Genomic DNA, 21,112 nt, shown 5'->3' with positions numbered 1-21,112 from the left:
TTGAAAGTTAAGGTTAACTGCAAGTAAGCTTAAAAATATAGATAACTAAGACTCCTTCAACATAGACCTCCATTGGTTGGATCAATGATCTCAAGTGTGTGGTGTCTGAGTTGAAGAGTGGGCAAGGTTCTTTTAATGGAATGGGAATTATGGGCTAGAGGAGGAGTGCAGGAGATTGAAAAAGAAAATAAAAGGACTAAAGCAATGAATGGAGTTTATTTTATATACCGGTGTCTGAGTTATATGTAATAAGTAAGATGTGATATAATGTTCAAGGAAAATTTTGTATTATGATGAGTGGATTAGTCAATCAGATTTCAATTTGTAATGGGGCGCACCTTTTCCAATTTCAGGGTCTAGCAAACACTATCTGTTGTCAGCATATTTTACAATTGAGCAAAAAATGAGTTTCAGAGCCTTGATGAGCATCAGCCACCTACAAGATAGTGGACTTTTTCCAAACTTGTTTCATTTTATGAGTTTTATATTATGGTACACTAGTTGCAAACAATCAGCTATCCCTTTATGAAAAAGGGTAACATTATATTTTTCTTTGGTTTTATAGTGTACTGAATGTGAAATAATGTTTGTGTCACAGAACAAGGACAAATTAATAATGAATTGGATCTTTGGAGCCAGTAAAACCTCTTGACTCATTGGTGCAGCTATAGGAAAAAAACACTTTGAAAAGTTAGTATAAATAAATCAGATAGCTCATGGAAATTTTGGGAGAAATCTGTGTCTGGTAGGAAAATGTCATTTGTTAATGTATGACTACATGCTCTATGCATCCCTCCAGGCTGTGAATTGTTTGTTAGCATATATTATCAAGACAGATAGATCTGAAATATTTTATTTGGGTGTGCTGTTTACTAATGAAGGTTAACTAAATTGCTCACTACTTAATATTTGTTTGAAGTTGTGTAAAGCAGGCAATCACCATTTTGAGCTGCAGAGTCACAGCTCCAGAGGCTTCAGTTTTATACCTGTCTGTATCACTGCATGTAGGGATTTTAAATGCCATATCTAGGTTAATGATAATTTTGTCTGAGCTTTAAACTCATGTAAGTTAGAAATAATTGTGGGTTGGTGTGAGTATATAAATGTGTTGTGCATTTTGTCCTGCTCAGTGCTGGCTCCTGCCATTAAACTGCAACTTCCAGCATGGTATTCAACTTTAATAACCATCTAATAGAAAAAAAACAGGTTCTTAAAATAACTGATGTTTATTACAGCTGTCATTACTAATTTTATTAGAAGTTTTTTATGAGGTCCTTTAACAAACTTTTTAATCAGTTCATACCTTTAAAATATGACTTCTAATGATAATGTAAACATCCATCCATTCATCCATTATCCAATCCGCTATATCCTAACTACAGGGTCACGGGGGTCTGCTGGAGCCAATCTCAGCCAACACAGGGCGCAAGGCAGGAAACAAACCCTGGGAAGGGTGTCCACCCACCGCAGGGCACACACACACACCCACACACCAAGCACACACTAGGGACAATTTAGGACTGCCTATAGCGCTTCTTTATGTGAAAACAGCAGTGTCAGATGGGGGGATGGGGGGGGTAGGTTAGGATTGTGAACACGACTGAGAGAATTAAACTGAATAATAAAAAAAACAAAAGCTAACCTTTACAATATCATACAGTTACACCAATTGTTACAGACTGAAATCAAATGTATGTTTTTATTCTAAAACAGTAAGAATAAAAGCAGCTCACTTCTCAAAACGTACTAATTGGGGATCAAACCCGTGAAGTTTTGATTACTAGTCAACAGTTGATACCTTTGCGCCACCGAAGCAGTCGTAGTAAATGTGTGTCAATGTCACACCCTAACGTGTGTTGTTTTTCTGCAGTTATATTTTTGAGTAAAAGCGCACTTGTTCTGTTATATTTGTACCTTTTGTAAAAGTGTTTCTTTGATACTTGGACTTCAAGCTTCACACATTATAAAGTTCAGTCTACATTTTGTCAATAATTACTAAAACATGAAAAAGTTTCTTTTTTAATGATGTGTTTACATAGATCGTTGTAGACACGGAACACAAATGAAATGCATGCGTTCCAAATAACTATATAGTATTTATAAAAGGTGTGATTTTGCTTGACTTCTCACTCTATACAACTCCAAGCAACTGACTTGATCTGAGAAAATTGTGCGCCGGTGGGGGATGTGATAGCAGACTGCTTTGCTGCTTATTAACACATTTAAAGGACAAAAGATGCTGATGGAGAGGTGAGAAGCGATTTAAGATGGGATGGATCTACAAGTTTTTACTTAGGCTCTGGTAATTCTAGTGTAAAAAGTATTGGGCAGAGGAGTTTTTCTATCCTCTGCCTGTAACTTTTGTCATACATTGATGTTCGAGAGAGACATCCAAGGTTAGTAATACCCCACTGGGGCAAGAGGGAGCACTGTTGCTAACAGGCTTGTCTCTTTTCTTGTCCTCAATACCAAGAAGACACCCCCTGACAGCAAGACCATGCCACTTCTGGCAAGACTGCTATAAAAGGGAATGTCCGCGTCTCATTTGGACCCGAACACTAGTGAGGACAGAGCTCCCTAATTCTCACAAGAGCAAATAAATAACTAAATTATTTAACTATTGAGGCAATTTATATTTATTACTGCATCTTTTAGCGCCTGTTTACTTTGTTTTCCAAATGATTAAAGGGGCGACCCAGCTGATACCGCAATACTTTGTATGAGCACTGAATGTTCATTCCACCCTTTGACACCCTATATTCAGGTATTTGTTTACATTTGTGTCAGGCATAACCACATCCTAAATCCAGTGATACAATACATGACTTCTACTCACGGCGCTGTCAGACTTAGTGATGAGGATGTCAAATTACATTAGTAGGATTCGCAGAGCATAATAAATTACATGACTCGGAACATGTTGTCTGACAACACTGGTGCTTTTCCAGTATGAGGAGTTAAGCCACAATCTCAGACCTTTTAATTTTCTTTTATAATTTTGTTGTTTTACAACATGCACAGAATATCAGACAGTCCTGCAACCTGTGTTTCTCTTTTTCTTGGGACTGCGTTGAATGAATTGTACTTCCAGGTGAGTGCTCATTGGTTGTCAGCTCTTATTCACACAAGACAGCTCAGACGACTTATAACAAAATCTAACTGCCTGACTGAGTCACTGGAGATGTCAAACAACACTGGAGTTTGCCATGACCATCTACAACTCAGTAAGATTATGTAAATTAAGTTCTGCAGTGTGACGACAACTCTATGATCTCCTTGTCAGGTTAATTGTGACTTTGTGTGGTTAAGTGTGGATGTGTGCATGATTGTGTCCTGTGATTGGTGTTGGTCCTTATGTAGTGCTGGGTTCCCCATGACCATTAAGTGGATTAAAGGGATAGAAAAAAAGTTTGCATGTCATATTTATATATGTTGATGAATTCCTCTTCCGCCACTGATGAACTGGTGTACAGGTTTTGAATGACCCACTAAACACTAACACAGCTAGCTTTATGAAAACATGCAAAATCTTTACAAACAGTGCCTGAGTCATGAATTGAACCTGGGTATCTAAAAATGGTGAGGCAGTACTTCAAACCAATGTGTCATCCTGCAGTCAGCTATATGTGAAATAAAAAATAAATTGTCGCTGTTTCAATGTTTTCCTCTTTTTGTTCTTTGTGGCTTACCTACTTAGAATATTTACAGTATTATTAAAAAGGTAAATAAAACATTACCAATTTTACAAATAAATAAATATCTGAGAAATCCTCACTCCCCACTGGATTTTTTTTCTCTTCCATTTAAAAGACTGGAACAGAAGTGTCTGCTGTGTTTTATGTTCCTTTCAAATTTTAATGACGTGCTACATGTTTGCTTTAACTTACTGAAGGGAAGACAGGAAGAGTGGGAGAAGTGGGCAAGTGGTGGTAAACCTCATGACATCACAGTCTTTTGGGATGATTGGCTGCCTCTGGCTGAGACACAGCTTAAAAGCTGACATGCAGAAGCACACCAACAGAGAGAAAGAATCCCAAGTTTTTTTTTTTTATGTGTGGAACATAATTTATATTACTTTCATTTTTTTAAGTTAGAATCTTTGAACAATTCAAGACATCAAGGACAAAGAAAAGGTAATGTTTCCAAGTTGTTTATTTGATTTGTCAAGATTTTGAGCTTAAAGTTGCTAATGAAAATTTGCATTTCTAAAGGCACTTCTAAAGGTTATTTAGGTAAGTATTTTAGTACTTCTAGAAATATATTATTGTCTTGTTTTGAAGTCTATATGGGTTGAAATCTTCAGCATTGTCCTATAATGAAGCATACATTCCTCGTTGTTTTATTTATGTTTTATAGTTAAGGAGATTTATTATGCCAGCTGGCCTACATTGCTTCATTTTTTTCCTAAGGCTAACAAAGACAAATTGTTATTCATGTGTGTGAAAGAAAACAATAGCAAGTGTCACCTTTCTGGCTGAATTTCTAACTACAAAACCATGTTGACAAGAACTAGCAACACGTGTCATTTACATTGAGGTTAATTTTAGTAAATGAATAAAAGTAAAGCTGATATGTTGCAAGAGGAAACCACTAATACTATGTCTGGCTGACATTTTCCATGTTCAAAAAGAAAACGTTCTGCTGGCAGTCTGTAATACTTCAGTAGTGAAGCTAAACTGGGTTTTGTGGCTTTCATTTTTTTTAAATGATAGGGTAAAAGCAGTACCATTGTGTAAACAAAAGTACAAGAATACAAGCTACTGATAGATGTAAAAGTTCTCTGATTATTTTTAACTAGAAGGCTAGAAACTATAAGAAAAGGGAGCAAGAATATAAAAGTATATTTTGCTACAAAGTAAAAAATGTAGCCGACGGAGTGTCAAATTTCAATTATTGTTATTGATGGTTACTGATTTGGTCATCCTATGAAAATCATTAACCTTCATTGTTTGCATTAAGTTTAAATTCATTTTTCAAATATTTTTGTTAGTGGTATGGAGTGGATTAGAATTGATATTTTTCATGTTAGTGTGAGGATTCAAGGGCTGTATTGGGTGATGTGCATTTTCTCTTTCGTGTCCACATGGGTTTTCTATGACTAAATTGTCCCTAATGATTAGTTATGAATATGCCCAGTAATAGACTGACATTCCATCTTGCAATGGTTCCTGCCCTTTGCTGATGTTTCCAGTATAGATGGTAGATTCCCTTTAACTCTATATTGGGAAAAAAAAGCTGACTCAAATAATATTTCCCATCATAAGTGATTGTATAGTTTGAAAAATAATATTTTTTTTTCAGTTAGCAGTGTCCTCTGTATTGATCTTTGGTAAATGTTTGTATAGTTTGTTTTAGTTATAAAATGTAACATAGATGGGTTTCACTGCGGTTTTTACAATACAAGGGTTAAAAAGAGACAGAGCCTACAGCAGGAGTAGTGGCACAAGAGAAGTACCAAACCTAAACTGGGTGCCAGCCTATGCCTAACTGCATACTGCAAATATACACATCTTGGGGGAGCTACAGTACTTATAAACATTTAGACTATTTCTACAATAGCATTTCCAACAAATTTTGATGAAATTGTCTTTGATATAGAAGTAAAAATATATATTTAAATTTTTTTCTCAACTCATTTTTTGATAGGTATAAATTTAAACTAACAACAAAAAAAAAACAATGAAGCTAGCTTTGGTAGTGATCTTCATGCTGGGAACAGCATACACTCTCCCGGTAAGAATCTTTTGAATTCTTATAATGTTAGCTTGTATTTAAAAAATTTAACTTTAAATCTGATTGATTATTGCATGACTTTATCTTACTATTCATAGTAATATATAGGGTGGTCCAGATTTAATTATGCAATTTTCATTACGCTATGACTTATTAAGTTTATTACATAGAAAATCACCTGAAAAATCCCAGACCATCGAGAAGTATGTGAACTGATGACATGAAGAATCATCTTTGCGCTGAACTGGAATCGTCCCCGCATAAATCAAAGTCATCCAGACGATCTGGATCTGCATAATTAGATCTGGACCACCCTTTAATGTTTTAAGGCAGTGCTTCCCAAACTCGGTCCTGGGGACCCACTGTGGCTGCAGGTTTTTGTTCTAAGCAGTTTCTGGGCTAATTAAGTGAACTGTTATTTCCTAAGTTCTGTGCTTTAGGAACAATCTAGAATTTAGAAAACTAAGTTTGGTTAAAAAAAAAACCAAAACATATGTATATTAAAATGTACCAATCAGTTATATGAGAATAATGTATTTTTTTTCTTTTTAACAATATTTTCATCTTGATTTTCATTCTATTTTTCGGGGTGTTCTAATTGATTAATTCATCCATTATTTACTAATTAGTGGGTCTGATGCTAAAGTAGTTGCAGCTTTTGATTATTCAGTGTTGCTTGGCTTGGTGCTGCTCGTTTTTAATTGTCATTAATAAGATACAGTGAAGGGGGAAAACTTCACAGAGAAAGAACAAAATATTATGAAATCAACAAAAGAGAGTTAAGCATTTAAATTTATAGCAAAAGCAGAAATATTTCTAAATGTCTTATAAATGTAAAAATCATGCTGCTGAGCTTTTCTGAATGTAGAATAAAAGAAAAATAATACCAGCTAATTAAATGAGATCAGCGTTATCAGGTGTTGTCACTGATTAGGAATCTGGTTGGAACAAAAACCTGCAGCCACAGGGGTCCCCAGGACTGAGTTTGGGAAGCAATTTTTTAAGGCCTTGAGAACGCTCTGAGTGAAAAATGAGATCCAACATTTAAAAGCAACAAACGTTGTAACATACCTTCAGAATGTAAAATGTGATAACAGCTATTTATATTATTAAGGAACATAAAGCAATACGGCAGAATGTGATGATTTTCCTTTAAATCTACAGGTATCACAGTCTAATAGTAACGAGTCAGAGGAGAGCTCTGAAGAAGTCCAGGTATCAGTATGGCCATTTAAATCAGGTTGAGTGGTGTCTGGATTTGGGATATATATATATATATATATATATATATATATATATATATATATATATATACACATACTGTATATTGCAAATGTTAAAGGTTATTTCAGTGTTGAAAAGGAAAGAGGGTAAAAAACACAACATTTCATCTGTAAAGCCATCATCATTTTTCGTCATATTTATATACACTGCATTTTCCAATCCTGCTTATCCAAAACAGAGTTGCAGGGCAACTAGAGCCAGACCCAGCAAGCATGAAGCAGAAGGCAGGAACAATCTCTGGCAGGTGCATCAGCCCATTTGCAGAGTGAATGCACACACACACTCACACACTCACACACATACACACACTAGAGTCAGGTTAGCATAATCAATTTACCTAACCTACACATGGGAGAAAACTAGAACATCTGGAGGAAACTCACAGTGGACGCAGAGAGAATATGCAATCTCCACACAAGGAGTGCCAGGGATACAAACCCTGGTCTCCTTACAGAAAGGTAGCAATGCTACCACTGTGCCACTCTATACTGTACCTACTTACTTGTATATATTAATGGAAAAAACATAAGTTATTCCTGTCTTCACACCGGATGATGGGATAGCCAAATCTTTGTGTTTCCTTCAGTTTTTTCAGTGTAGAAACAATCTTTACCTTGTTTTCTTTTTTTCAGATGCATGATCACTTAGCCCTTGACTTGTAGCTCTGTGTCAAATGCTTCTCTTTGTGTCTGATGTCATGTCTCAAGAAATAGTAAAAACATCTGATTGCTTGACATCTACATTACCCTACATTTTCTAAAGCTTTAGCACTGGTGTATCAATACACATACTGTATTTCCAGTTTTAGTGTGGTTGGCAATTACTATGAAACTGAACAGTTCTATTATCAATGCTGATATGGCCCATGAAAGTATAAAAATTAAAATTCAAGGTACATCAGAAAAAGGGTGGCACGGTGGTGCAGTGGGTAGCGCTGCTGCTTCGCAGTTAGGAGACCCGGGTTCGCTTCCCAGGTCCTCCCTGCATGGAGTTTGCATGTTCTTCCCGTGTCTGCGTGGGTTTCCTCCGGGTGCACCGGTTTCCTCCCACAGTCCAAAGACATGCAGATTAGGTGCATTGGCGATTCTAAATTGTCCCTAGTGTGTGGGTGTGTGTGCCCTGCGGTGGGCTGGCACCCTGCCCAGGGTTTGTTTTCTGCCTTGTGCCCTGTGTTGGCTGGGATTGGCTCCAGTAGACGCCCGTGACCCTGTAGTTAGGATATAACAGGTTGGATAACAATGGATGGTGCATCCCATAAAGTTAAAACATAAGCATTAGGAGATGGAAAATAGACATATTATGTGACTGACAAAATATATTACTTTATTGATTTGCTTTCCAAGAAACTCAATAAAATTGGAATTATAATAAAAGCATTACGGATCATCATATAGTGATTAGGGTTGCTACTTAATGAATCCAGTATCATTGTTTTGAATTCTGTGCCTCGTTGTTTATGCAGAGCTTTCACATTCTCTCCATGGCTGTGTAGGTTGATATCTGCGGTAGTTTAACTAGTGATTCCAAAGTTGACCCTGTGATAGACTTGTGCCCACATCGATGTTGTAGGGATAGGATCACTGACCATCATTTGGATGACGTGTGTTTGTGAATATTATTTGTTGTCAGAAGTATAACACAGTACACTATACAACATTTTGCTTGATTTTACTTAATCCTGTTTTTAACATTTTCTTTTACAGGCCAGACCAAACATAAACACAAATGGCGCTATGGGGCAAAATAAACAGACTCAAGTACAAGCTGCACCTCAACAGGTATTCCTTCTGAATATCATACTTTATTTATTTATACCTTTTCCTTACTATCACCAGCAACCAGAACATGGTTGATAGTGTGATTTTAGGCTTGTTTCCATCAGAACCAATAACTCTGTAGTAGGTATCACTTAAATGATTAAGTCAAATATATGAGGTGGATTTTTAGGATCCTTATTTCATGATTTTTCTGCTGATTATCTATGTATTTTTTATTTAACAGTCTTTAACACTATATAGGATTCTTCTGCAAGCCTATTTGATATTTAATGGCATGCACAGTGTTTTCCAGGTCACAAATGAATACCAATATCATTTGCAGTTTGTCATTCACTTAGTAGTATTTCTACTCTGTTCTGCATAAACAGCAAGTTTTTAGTTTCAGCAAAAGGAAATTAAGAGGAGATATGACTGAAAGGGCTTAAAGTTATGAAGGGAATTAGTGCAATGGATTGAGACAAGTATTTTATGATTTCAGCAAAAACACAGGGACACAGTTGGAAACTTGTTAAGGGTAAATTTCACACAAGCATTAGGAAGTTTTTCTTCACATAGAGAACTATAGACACATGGAATAAGTTACCAAGTAGTGTGGTGGACAATAGAACATTAAGGACCTTCAACACTAGACTTGGAGTTATTTTGGTAGAACTAAGTGGATTGGACTAGCAAACTTTGTTGGACCCAATTACCTGTTCTTATCTTGATTGTTCTAAGTATTGTGACAAAGCAATACAAGTCCAAAGGAGGCTAACTGTGGCTTTCCTATATTATCATAGGCTCTACAAGCTGTTCAGAGCGGCATCTAAATTTGACAAGAAATTTCTCAATAGGTTCTGGAAAATGTTCAGAAAAAACATTATGGAAAAAATTAGTGCTTTTTCCATTCTTCTGCTAGTGGAAAAGTGGCATTTTAGTGCTGTCACTGAACACATTTGGTTGGAGTAGGAAGTACAAATAATCTGCATCTGTTTTTGCATATTTAAGACATGTTATATAATAATGCACAAAAATAAATGCAAACTGATTGTGTATATTTGGTAAGATGTGATTTTTTTCTGCAAATGCTGGCTGGACAGAATTATAGTAATTAGCCCTGTGTAGCTTCCTCAAATTACTAAAGTAATAAACTTTCATCAAATAGAAGCTTTACATAATCACTCCTGTGAAATGTCTAAAATTTAAACATTTGATCAGTGAAAACTGGAAAGAGAAATCCCAATCAAAAGACAAATGTTCAAATCTAAGTTTGTAAGGTTAGACTGGAGTTACACCGAATTCTTAATCCAAAGCTTCGAATCCATTAATGACCTTAAACAAAAGGTGCTATGCCTGAGCGTTGCTATACTTGAAAAAGTAACAATTTTCAGTTTATATTGTAATTTTGACAGCATTAATTGTTTATGTCATTTCAATTCCAGAATGCTAATCTGGGAAGTGATGAAAGTACAAGCTCAGCTGAGTCGCAGGTAAGCAAGGTGTCCCCCTCCCAGTTTACCCAATCAAAAATGTGTGGGTCTCTGAAAATAAATGATCAAAACATGTCATGTTGACCCATTACTCAGTCCCCCTTACTAGATTTGTTGGAAAGTATTGAGGTAGCTGGTAGACAACACTTTACAGACAGGGTGTGAACGTAACATGCTGCCTGGAAGGTTGTGACAGCTTGTCCTGTGGTGGATACCTGTCTAGCATGGAAGTGCATCCTTTGACAAGCCTTGGGAGAATTTGAGAAAGACAATGGAGGCTTTCAGAAAAAAAATAAATAAATAAACTGGAGCCCCAAGCAGCAGAAAGTAGCAGAAAGTGAGTGAGATTGCTAATACTGTGTTACCAACAGTGATCCTACTGTAAGTGAACACTGTTTAACACCTTAATGAAAATTAGCTGATTCTACGTCTGTATGTGTCGTGAAAAGGGTGGTTTGCATGATGCTTGTCAGGAATGGAAAGTTGCATGGCACTTTTTTACAGATTGTGTATCAGTCGAGGATGCATTTCACTTCTTATATGATAGCATTCTCCATAGCTAAGTTTTTTCTCCATTCCACTGCATAACACAAAGATTTCAGTGTTCAGCCAACAATGGAGCGTTAACAGGAGCCCCAATTACCACAGAGTAGTTAGCACACTGCAAGTAATTTTATGGCATAGTGATACAACTAAAAATATTTATTTGATTATATTTTCAGCCTAATGTACAGCATGTATTTAAAATTAAATACAAAAAATGAGGATCTTCACAAAATAAAAATATTTACTTTTACTTGCTATCCCAGTAGTTGAAAAAATACATGGTGGCTCCCCCGGAACATATGCAGCAGGGGCGTCCCGGCCGGGCATGGGACCCAGCTGTCCGTCACACATGATTGTGCTTTAAATGGGGTTGGAGTCCAATTAAAAAGACCGTCACATAAAAATATATTATTATGGCATACTGAAGTTAAGCAAAATAGAAATATAGGGTTGTATAGTTTTTAAAAACAGTAAATGTAAACAAGGGAGTTTTTTTAACTTGTGGTCTCTTTGTAATGTCTAACTTTGTTGTAGAGTGATTCAGATGATAGCGATGAGTCCTCTGTATTAGTAACAACAGCATCAACAACCACTGAGTCTCCCATTGATTCCACCACAATGTCAATCATGATCATCACTCCTGAAATCCGTGGTGACAATATTCAGCAAAAAAAAGTGATGCTCAAAGGTGTACCAAGATCACTGACAAGCAAGGCTCCAAAAAACTAAGCTCAATAAATACAGTATATTGGTTCAATTGCACACGTTTGTTTGGTTAGATAGATAGATCACCTATTGATTTAAGTTAATGTTAGCTTCATGGCTTGAGCATGCAAAAAATGTTAATTTTGTTTTTCAGGAAAGTCAAACTGTATCAAATGAAGAGCCAGACAGTGATGATGACAATGAGGGAGACGATGACAGTGATGAGGTAGGTTCTTCATAAATGACAGGAAACTTCATTATGAGCAGAAGCCTTCACTTTAAATGCAGCTCATATCTATAACTATATGAATGTAGCAACTCTCCTTGTTTAACATGATTGTGCTTTAAATGGGGTTGGAGTCCAATTAAAAAGACCATCACATAAAAATTTATTATTATGGCATACTGAAGTTAAGCAAAATAGAAATATAGGGTTGTATAGTTTTTAAAAACAATAAATGTAAACAAGGCAGTTTTTTAACTTGTGGTCTCTTTGTAATGTCTAATTTTGTTGTAGAGTGATTCAGATGATAGCGATGAGTCCTCTGTAGTAGTAACAACAGCATCAACAACCACTGAGTCTCCCATTGATTCCACCACAATGTCAATCATTATCATCACTCCTGAAATCCGTGGTGACAATATTCAGCAAAAAAATGTGTTGTTCAAAGGTGTACCAAGATCACTGACAAGCAAAAAGACGTACAAAACTCAACATAAAGAAGAAATGAATCAAATCGATAAACATGGAGATAATTTTGAAGAGTCAGTCAAAGGAATCATAGACACGCTGAAAAAGACAAAAAGTGTTGTTCAAAACAAAGCAGAGCCTATCAAGGTATGTCTTTGAAGACTATGATGCAATCTCCAGGTATATTTATATATTTCTCTGGTTATTTCTCACATTTCAGAGACAGCTGGTATGAAAAATCATTGTAAGTGCTTAGAGATTTTTCAGGTGCGTTAAATTCATGAGCTGAAGAGTTCACTCCATACTTAAAAGTGCTGCTCGGGAAATTAGATATTTGAAAATTCAGAAAAAAAAATGAGTTAGTGTATTGCTGTGTCAGCATGCATCTGCAAAGAAAAAATAATGCAAGATTAAAGGTGATTTTTGTGCTGAAAAGGAAAGAAGGTAAAAGACACAACAATTTAGCCATGTAGCCTTCATCGGGTGTGAACTCATGATGAAGGCTATACAGTTGAAATGTTCTGTCTTTTATCCATCCATTATCCAACCCGCTGAATCCGAACACAGGGTCACGGGGGTCTGCTGGAGCCAATCCCAGCCAACACAGGGCACAAGGCAGGAACTAATCCTGGGCAGGGTGCCAACCCACCGCAGGACACACACAAACACACCCACACACACTAGGGCCAATTTAGAGCCGCCAATCCACCTAACCTGCATGTCTTTGGACTGTGGGAGGAAACCGGAGTACCCGGAGGAAACCCACGCAGACACGGGGAGAACATGCAAACTCCACGCAGGGAGGACCCGGGAAGCGAACCTGGGTCTCCTAACTGCGAGGCAGCAGCGCTACCACTGCGCCACCGTGCTGCCCTGTGTCTTTTATGTTCTTTCCTTTTCAGCATTGTAAAACCTTTAATCTTCTTTAATCTATTGAAAAATTAATTTACTTTTGAAAATATTGCGCTGAAATAAATATGATTTAAATGTTTATATAAAATTGATATACAATTTTAAATTCATTGAATATGATGTGCTTCTATCTATAGGATATGTTCATGTTCACCCAGTGTCTGCTTTTCTGAGTTTTTCCCCCCATTTACCAAAGACATGTGTGTGTGTGTGTGTGTGTGTGTGTGTGTATTATGTTAAATTGGCTTCATGTGCTTTAAGTGAATGTTTGAGCCTGTGAATGGTTGGGCACAGAGATGGACTGGCATTCTATCCACAGTGATTCCCGCCCTCTGCCTGATGCTTCTGGGACATTACTAAATAGCAATACGCTGGACTACACATTTTAGGTTATGTCCTTTATATTACAGTTCATGGCAGTGAATTGGGGTTAATCAGTTCAAAATGGATAGATGAGTGCATTCATGATATTGCTTCCTTGCTCCATAAATCTCTTCTCTGTGTATCTACAGATAGTCTAACTTTAGTTTCTGCACACATTCCGAGGATATGTATGTTGAGTTGTCTGACCATGTGAGTAGGTAATGGGTGTATGTCAATGTATCCAGTGATGGACTTACATTCTGTATGTTTAAGGTAGATGCATTATGCTAAAACTGCTCAGAATGACTCTGATTCCCCACATTCTTGTGTTGAAAAAACCTATTTGAGCAATTGGGGTAGGGTAGGGGATGAGGTAATTACTAGCATGCTCTGGCACACTTAATTCCAAAAATAAAAACTTATTTAAAGAGAGATACACCCTCTACTACTAAGTGAATCGAAACACCCAAAACCACCCTCTACTACTAAGTGAATCGAAACACCCAAAAACCCTATAAAATTGTCCTAACATTGTTCACTCCTCAATATTTAAATATTCCTATAAAACACAATAATTTTTGCAGTAAAAACAGTGACTATCTGAGTAATAGGGGTTACATTCATTGTATAATGACAACATTTACTCAGATATAAACAATCAAAGGAAAATGCTAATGGCCCTAAAATGAAAAAGGAATGGGAACATCATTTATTATTTATGACATAAATTATAAAATGATATTCTAGGGCCAATGCAAAATCCTTTTACATGGTAAATAATAAGTAAATGGCGTAGCTAATCTTCATTTCTCAATTGTCTTTCCATGGATACATACAGATTACCTAGAGGTAGTTACCTGGGAGAGTGTAGGTCAGTGTATGAATGTGCCTTAAATCCCAATTATGTTGTTTCTCTCAGGATATAAGTGCTCCATTAACCTGTATTGGAAAAGGAGGGTCCAGAAAATGGGCTGATGGATACATGAAAAATTCCATTGTCTTTCCTTTACCTTTTGTGGTGTTAATTTCATGAACATGCATCTTTTTGATGTTTCGTTTTCAGTTCTTTGACATTTCTTATTATAGGATAAATTTCTACAGCATATGCGTAACTACATTTGTACCAAACAAAACATACAATAAAATATATTCTATACAATTGTTATAATTTTCATTACATTTTTTGATGTAAAAGTTTTTTTTTTCAATAGACTCCTGTAGTAAATGGTGATTTCTGTGTTTTTTAGGCCGCACAAGAAGGCAACCAAGAAAACAACAGCAGTTCACAAAGTGTCAGCGAGGAACAAAATTCTGCTTCAGCCTCCTCAGAAAACAGCGCTCAGAGCAACAGTAGCCAGCAGAGCAGTGAACAGAAAATGGCTGGTGCTGGCACTTCAGAAGACAACAGTAGTAACCAAACATTTGAGAACGAGGAGAGCAGTTCAGAGTATTAGGAGGTCAATGGTGACAATGAGACGGCTTTGGTCATTTTTTTAAATAATCCCTTAAAAATGTCGTCTTTATATGCCTATTGTAGCACACATGCCTCTTGGCCCTGTAACTGCAAATATTCATAAAAAGGACCCAAGAGCGAGCTGTAACAGAAAGTATATTTTATGAATGGCACAGAAATAAAGTACTGATTAAATACATTCTGGTATATATAATCCTGTTTTACTTTAAAAAAGATAAATTTTATAATGTGTAATTCTGACATTCAATAATTTTTATTATAGAATATAAAAATACTTTGAATTTGTTACAGCCTTTAATGAAAAATCTTTATATGTACTTGTATCCTTCTGGATATAACTTTTTTATCTTAATTTATAACATAAATGAAACAAAAAGTTGTTTTCATACTTCAAAATAAAACCAAAATTGAAAACCAAGTTGTGAGTGGCTAATCAATTTCTGCAAAAGTATTATAAAATGTTTTTACTGTTTTATATCACATTCACTATGAAAGGACAAAACAAAGGACATCTAAGGTTTGGGATTCAAAATTGGGAAGAACCCTCTTTATTGCTGTCAAGCTGCGAGGTCCTTAAGAAAATAATAAAGAGTTTGTGTCACGTCGGCAGCATTGCTGACTTCAACATATTCTCTGAGATGACCCATAAACAAAGTTGCCGAGATGGTGTATCTTTTAATTCTTTGGAACTGGAAGAGGCAGGACCTGAGATTGAAGAATGCAGGAGTTACTGCTGTTCTCCAGAATCATTGTCTTCCTGACTAAAAGGAAAATGACAGAGAAGTCTCTACATCTTTCTTCTGTTCCCTGTAAGGCTTACAACAGGGCAGGCATCAATGACACCACTCGTATTTTGAAATTATTCAAGCTTAAGTTCAAGGCCTCCAATGTTACACCTATTTACAAGTATAGTATTAAAGGAAGGAGTCCTTGGAGCAGCCCTGCACAACCAGAAATAACAAAAAAAGAGACACAAGATTCAAAGATATCCTGATAGTTACAAAAAAATATCTATTAAGAAGAATACACAAAAAGCAGAACTCAAAGTACAAAAAAACAAAAATAAAACCAAAAACTCTAATATCCTTTTGGTCTTTCCCAAGCAGTTCCTTTACTCCTATTTGTTCACTTGAATGGCCAGGGTCAGATTAAGACCCCCAGAGGCCCCAGGGTGTCAACTCATTTCACCTCAATACTCTACTAGACATGAAAATATACTGAAACATCGGGTGCAGGCACTGAAGTACAAAACAAATTTCAAATGTCATTTCAGGTCAACTTCACCTTTCTTTTTTGTTCATTAATGTGTTTCAATGAAACTAACTAATGAGTGCAACATGACATCTTCAACGAAATCAACTTTCTTCTAATGGTGCAGTTGATAAACAGTTAACATTTTTAAAAGAAGCATGCCACTTTATGGCAAAAAGATGGTGTAACTGAGCATTTTGGTTTTGCAAATTTGCACAACATAAAATAAAAGATCATTCATGTAGGTTTGGTGTTGTTTGCTGCATCTTATTTTCTGCAGTGGCCTCATTGTTCTCCACATTTCTGGTGTCTATATAGGTGTTATGAGATGCCACAGAACTGGACTGCACATTGCTATTAGAAGCAGTGATATTAAAGTTGTATTTATTTTAAGGTTCTGTGCCAAGGTAATGAAGTAACCTGATCAAAATAGCAGTGGTGACAAAGAACAGAGGTATTAAGAAAGCACAAAAAAGAGAATATTATGATAAACTATTGAATAGGCATGTTAGGACTGAGTCATGTTGCTTTGACTGCTAGATTAAAAACTGACTTGTAATTTCTCTCCCAGAGCCTTATAAATAACCCAGCATGATATTCTCCAGCTGGCTTCTTTTGTACTCCTGGGTAAAACAGGGTCTGAGATCAAAGATGTCTCATGTGAGCTCCACTTCCCTAAGAGCAATGTCAATATAAATACTGAATAACTAGAGAATAATGTACATATAATGTGTTAAGTTAAACACTTAGATATACTGTTTGTGTTGCTATAATTTATTGTGGATTTATTGCAATAGTTTTCGCAATGACCACAATGTTATTATGGCCATGTTGTTTTTAAATACAGGACTATGTTGTTAGGCAAATAAACATCATCTTTAGTACCTTTGATAAGATCAATTAAAATGCATGCAGGGTAAATAAAGTGTGCCAACCAGTAGGAACCATGTTTAATTCCAACAAAAATAAAACATTTAAACAAAACACACATGGACCTGTATCAAGGGGACAGTTCCCCTGTTATAGTTGTTTGTTCAACTTAATCTCTCTCTTTCTCTCTAGAGAACTCAGGTCCAAAATGAGAAGCCACCTTCTGTGAGTGTCTCCCTTTTATACTGGGTGGATTGGAAGGGACGGGGCTCCCTTGGCTTCTCTCCTTGGCTTTATTTATCGTTAGCACCTAATGATCCTGATGCTCTTGGCTCTCTGATCCAATGTCTTAGCAACGTTTCCGATTGGATAAGTAGTAACTTTCTCAGACATATAAGGATAAAACAGAAATTTTACTGATTGGCAAATGGAAACAGAGAGAATATTGGAAATAAACTTGATCCCTTATGTTTAAAAATTAGATTGGAAGTAAAGAATTTAGGGGTAATCATCGACTCTCAATCTAAACTTTAAATAACCCATTACCAAGACTGTTTTCTTTCATTTAAGGAATTTATGAAAACTTACACCTCTAATAACTTTCCAAGACACTGAAAAGTTAGGTAATACTTTAGTTTTTATTTGATTAGATTATTGTAATCCCCTCCTTACAGGACTAACTAAGAAAGAAATTAATTGGTTGCAATTAGTGCAGAATGCAGCAGTCAGAATCTTAAACAGAAAAACAAAAATCTTAGTACATCTCATCAGTTTTAGCCTTGTTACATTGGTTGCCTGTGTCATTCAGAATTGACTTTAAAATAGTCTTATAAAGTCTTAAATTATCTTGCTCTGTCCTTTATTTTGGAATGCCTGTTTTCCTACACTTCAAGTCGTAATCTCAGATCCTCGAATTGTGGCCTGCTTATTATTACTAGAATCAAACTTAAAAGAAGTGGTGAGGTAGCCTTTTGCTGTTATGCACCTACAATATGGAATACTTTACCTATAGAAATTCACCAAGCTTACTCTGTGGAACATTTTAAAAAACTGCAAAACTCATTATTTTAATATGGCTTTAATGTATTCCCAATACAATATATGAACAAAGAATTATCATATTCTTCAGGGATTTGCTATATCTTTACTCATCTCCACTTTTCTCTGCTGTCTTTAATGGTTCTTCTGTGGTGGCGATCTGTGCCACCACCACCTCATCAAAGCACCATGCAGCCCCCCTGTGATGATGGAATGAAGGCGGGTGTCTCATTTGTCTATGAGACCAACTCCATCAATCCCATCATGTGAATAACAAAATCTATGAGATTTGAATAACGAATAATTAAATCCCATAAACGCTAGAAGTGATTCCACTCCGTTGGAGCCCTGAGCATGGCCATTAACCTGTAATTGCTTCATCCTGGGTATAATGTTAACCTGCATCCAGCCTTGCAAGCAGGTCCTCTAACTTGCAGGAAAAACTTGGGGGTTGTTGGCAGGATTGGCACTCTAGCCACCGTAAAAAACTTCACAGTGTTCCATTCTATCTGAAGTAGTGTGGTGCTGAGGAGTCACACGTTGTATGGCTGCACTCGGGTACTAATTTGGGATGCTAAAGTGGGTTGTCATGTGGTGGGTGCGGCAATGCGCTGTATCAGCACAGGCTCCTAACCTCTCTCTCTTTCTCTCTGTGTTAGACAGAATGCCCAGTGGGGGCTGGGAGGACTATTGGCCTTGGACTCCCTGCAGATTTTATTTTTTTTCTCCAGCCTAACTGGAGTTTAATTTTTTTTTTTTTGTTTTTCTGTCCTCCTGGCTATCTGACCTTACATGGTTGTGTTGTTATTTATTATTTAATATTATTGTTTTCTTTTCTTGTAAATGTGCTATATAAATAAATGTTGCTTGTTGTTGTCACCCTCAAGGAACAGTTTCTTGAGGCTGTGAAGAGAAAAGACCATTAGTGACAGCGACCCTCTTATCCCACATACCTTAGGTGAGACTGGAAAGCCATCCTCTGGCACACATACATGACAATATAAAGAAATATATTTTGAAATATCTTAAAACAGGATTCAGATGTCTTAAAATAAAATATGCAGTTTAAGATGTCTGACATTCATTTTAAGATATCTTAGTATATATTTCATGATATCTTAACTTAGCTTTCTGCCTATTTTCATATAACCCAAATTAATTTCAAGATATCTTAAAAACAATTTCTTGCTCATTTAGATATACTGTAGCTAAAATGCCATTCAAAATATCTCAAAATCCCTGCAGAGTTATTCTTGAAATGTATGAAATGTTAGATATCTCAAAATGTTTAGGAACTTATTTCAGAATTTCTCCGATAACGAGTTTTAGATATCTCTAAATGTTAATTTGACTTACAAATGTACTTATTAACTTCCTAAAGTTAGCAACATGTGTTTATGGCCTTCCACCTGTCGGATTCACAAAAATAAGAAAACAAACTGCAAGTTAAATTGAGGTGAAGGATTGAAAATGTTGATACATAGGCACAGTCCTTAAACTCTGTTTCCTACAGTAGTCTTATTTATTCTTGGAATTTTAAAAGGATCAGCACCATGTAACCTTAACATATTGTCTAGACATTATTAAGTGCATAAGTAACGGAGAAGAAAAGTCGTTAAAAACGTAATACATATAAGACAATTTTAAAATTAATGTGAAGCCAATACAGACATTTAAGAATTAAGAGTTATATGGTCATACTTTTACTTACAGTTATGATCTTTGCTATGTTTAGAATTAACTGTAAACAATTTACACATTATAATAGCCAAATTTACCTTATACAAAAGAATACATTAGTTTTTCTATATGTAGTACAATATATTACAAAACTACTTACATTTCATAAATATTTGTAAGCTGTAGACTGCACAACTGAAATAATAACCAAATATGACAAATAAAGTTTACATTAATATCAAATATTCATTCTTTCATTTTCATGGATTTATTGTAGAACCATAGCCTATTTCAAGAAAGTAATTTCCTTATGTGAGGGGGACACATGCCAGCGATCCTGCCAGCAGGGAGTTACAGTAGTCCAGGTGTGACAAGTAACCAAAGCCTGTTCCAGCAGTTGTGTTGCATACTCTGTCAGATACAGTCTGATCTTGCTGATGTAATTTTGGAGTGAATCTGTAAGACCAACACACAGCAGCCTTATGCTTGACGGACATCTTAGTACTGATATGAAAAACCATGGGACATAAAGATAGGGGAACAGTAAGGTGGTGTAAACACAGAAAAGGAGACAGCTCAGCATTGATCCTTGGATCACCCTTTAGCTTGCATGTTTTACCTTTGACATTACTCCTCACCAGTTCATATAGCTCAAACCACCTAAGGACACCCTCATTGATGCCAAAGTCAGAGAAGGTGGTGGGGAATATCTGGTAGATAAGTGTGTCAAAGGCAGAGGAGAGATCTAAGCTGTATTCGATCATTATAATAAAGGACAGTTTATTGTGTTTATTTAATGTTTGCTTTCAGCCTTTCCCTTTTAGTAATATTCATGTAAGAAATATATAATTGAATGAAAACAAAATTTTACTGTTTTCATTATATGGCTATTGTGAGTTGATTAAGTATGGTTCTGCAGTCATTAGGACAGTAATCCTCTTTTTGGGTTCCGGTATCATCCCAATTTCCTTATCTGAGTCTTCACATTTAAAAAGTGTAAGCACCACTGCTTTGGTCTTACAAAATGTGGAAGTATCATTCAGTTTTATTGATAAATATAGTTGTGTGAAAAACATATATTGGAAAGTTAATATTGTGTTTTTCTATAATATCTCTTAATAGAAAAAGATAGAATTTATGCATACTTTATATTTATATATATATAAGATATATATATCTTAAACCTAAAAGTATATGGATTGTAGCATTTCAAGATGTTTCTGTACTATGAATGAAATTAAAGATTGGAATTTTGGAATTACAGTATAGTTCATCTTTTACATGATAATACATGACAATCCAGTTCTATCATTCTATA

At 35.9% G+C, this 21,112-nt stretch overlaps 1 protein-coding gene across 1 annotated transcript; it reads left to right on the top strand.

Annotated features, from left to right (window-relative positions):
* Nucleotides 1-3,936: 3,936 nt before the first annotated feature.
* LOC120527442 (dentin sialophosphoprotein-like) lies at nt 3,937-15,133 on the top strand. Its single transcript, XM_039750853.1, has 8 exons — nt 3,937-4,133; nt 5,647-5,733; nt 6,898-6,948; nt 8,721-8,795; nt 10,217-10,264; nt 11,670-11,741; nt 12,033-12,353; nt 14,729-15,133. Exons 2-8 carry the CDS (start codon nt 5,680-5,682, stop codon nt 14,933-14,935), a joined length of 828 nt encoding a protein of 275 aa, XP_039606787.1. The 5' UTR covers nt 3,937-4,133; nt 5,647-5,679; the 3' UTR covers nt 14,936-15,133.
* Nucleotides 15,134-21,112: the final 5,979 nt, after the last annotated feature.

This window comes from Polypterus senegalus, chromosome 4 (genome assembly GCF_016835505.1).
Source record: "Polypterus senegalus isolate Bchr_013 chromosome 4, ASM1683550v1, whole genome shotgun sequence".
Taxonomy (NCBI): domain Eukaryota; kingdom Metazoa; phylum Chordata; class Cladistia; order Polypteriformes; family Polypteridae; genus Polypterus; species Polypterus senegalus.
Note: the sequence above shows the minus strand (reverse complement) of the source record. Positions and strands in the feature narration are given on the sequence as shown.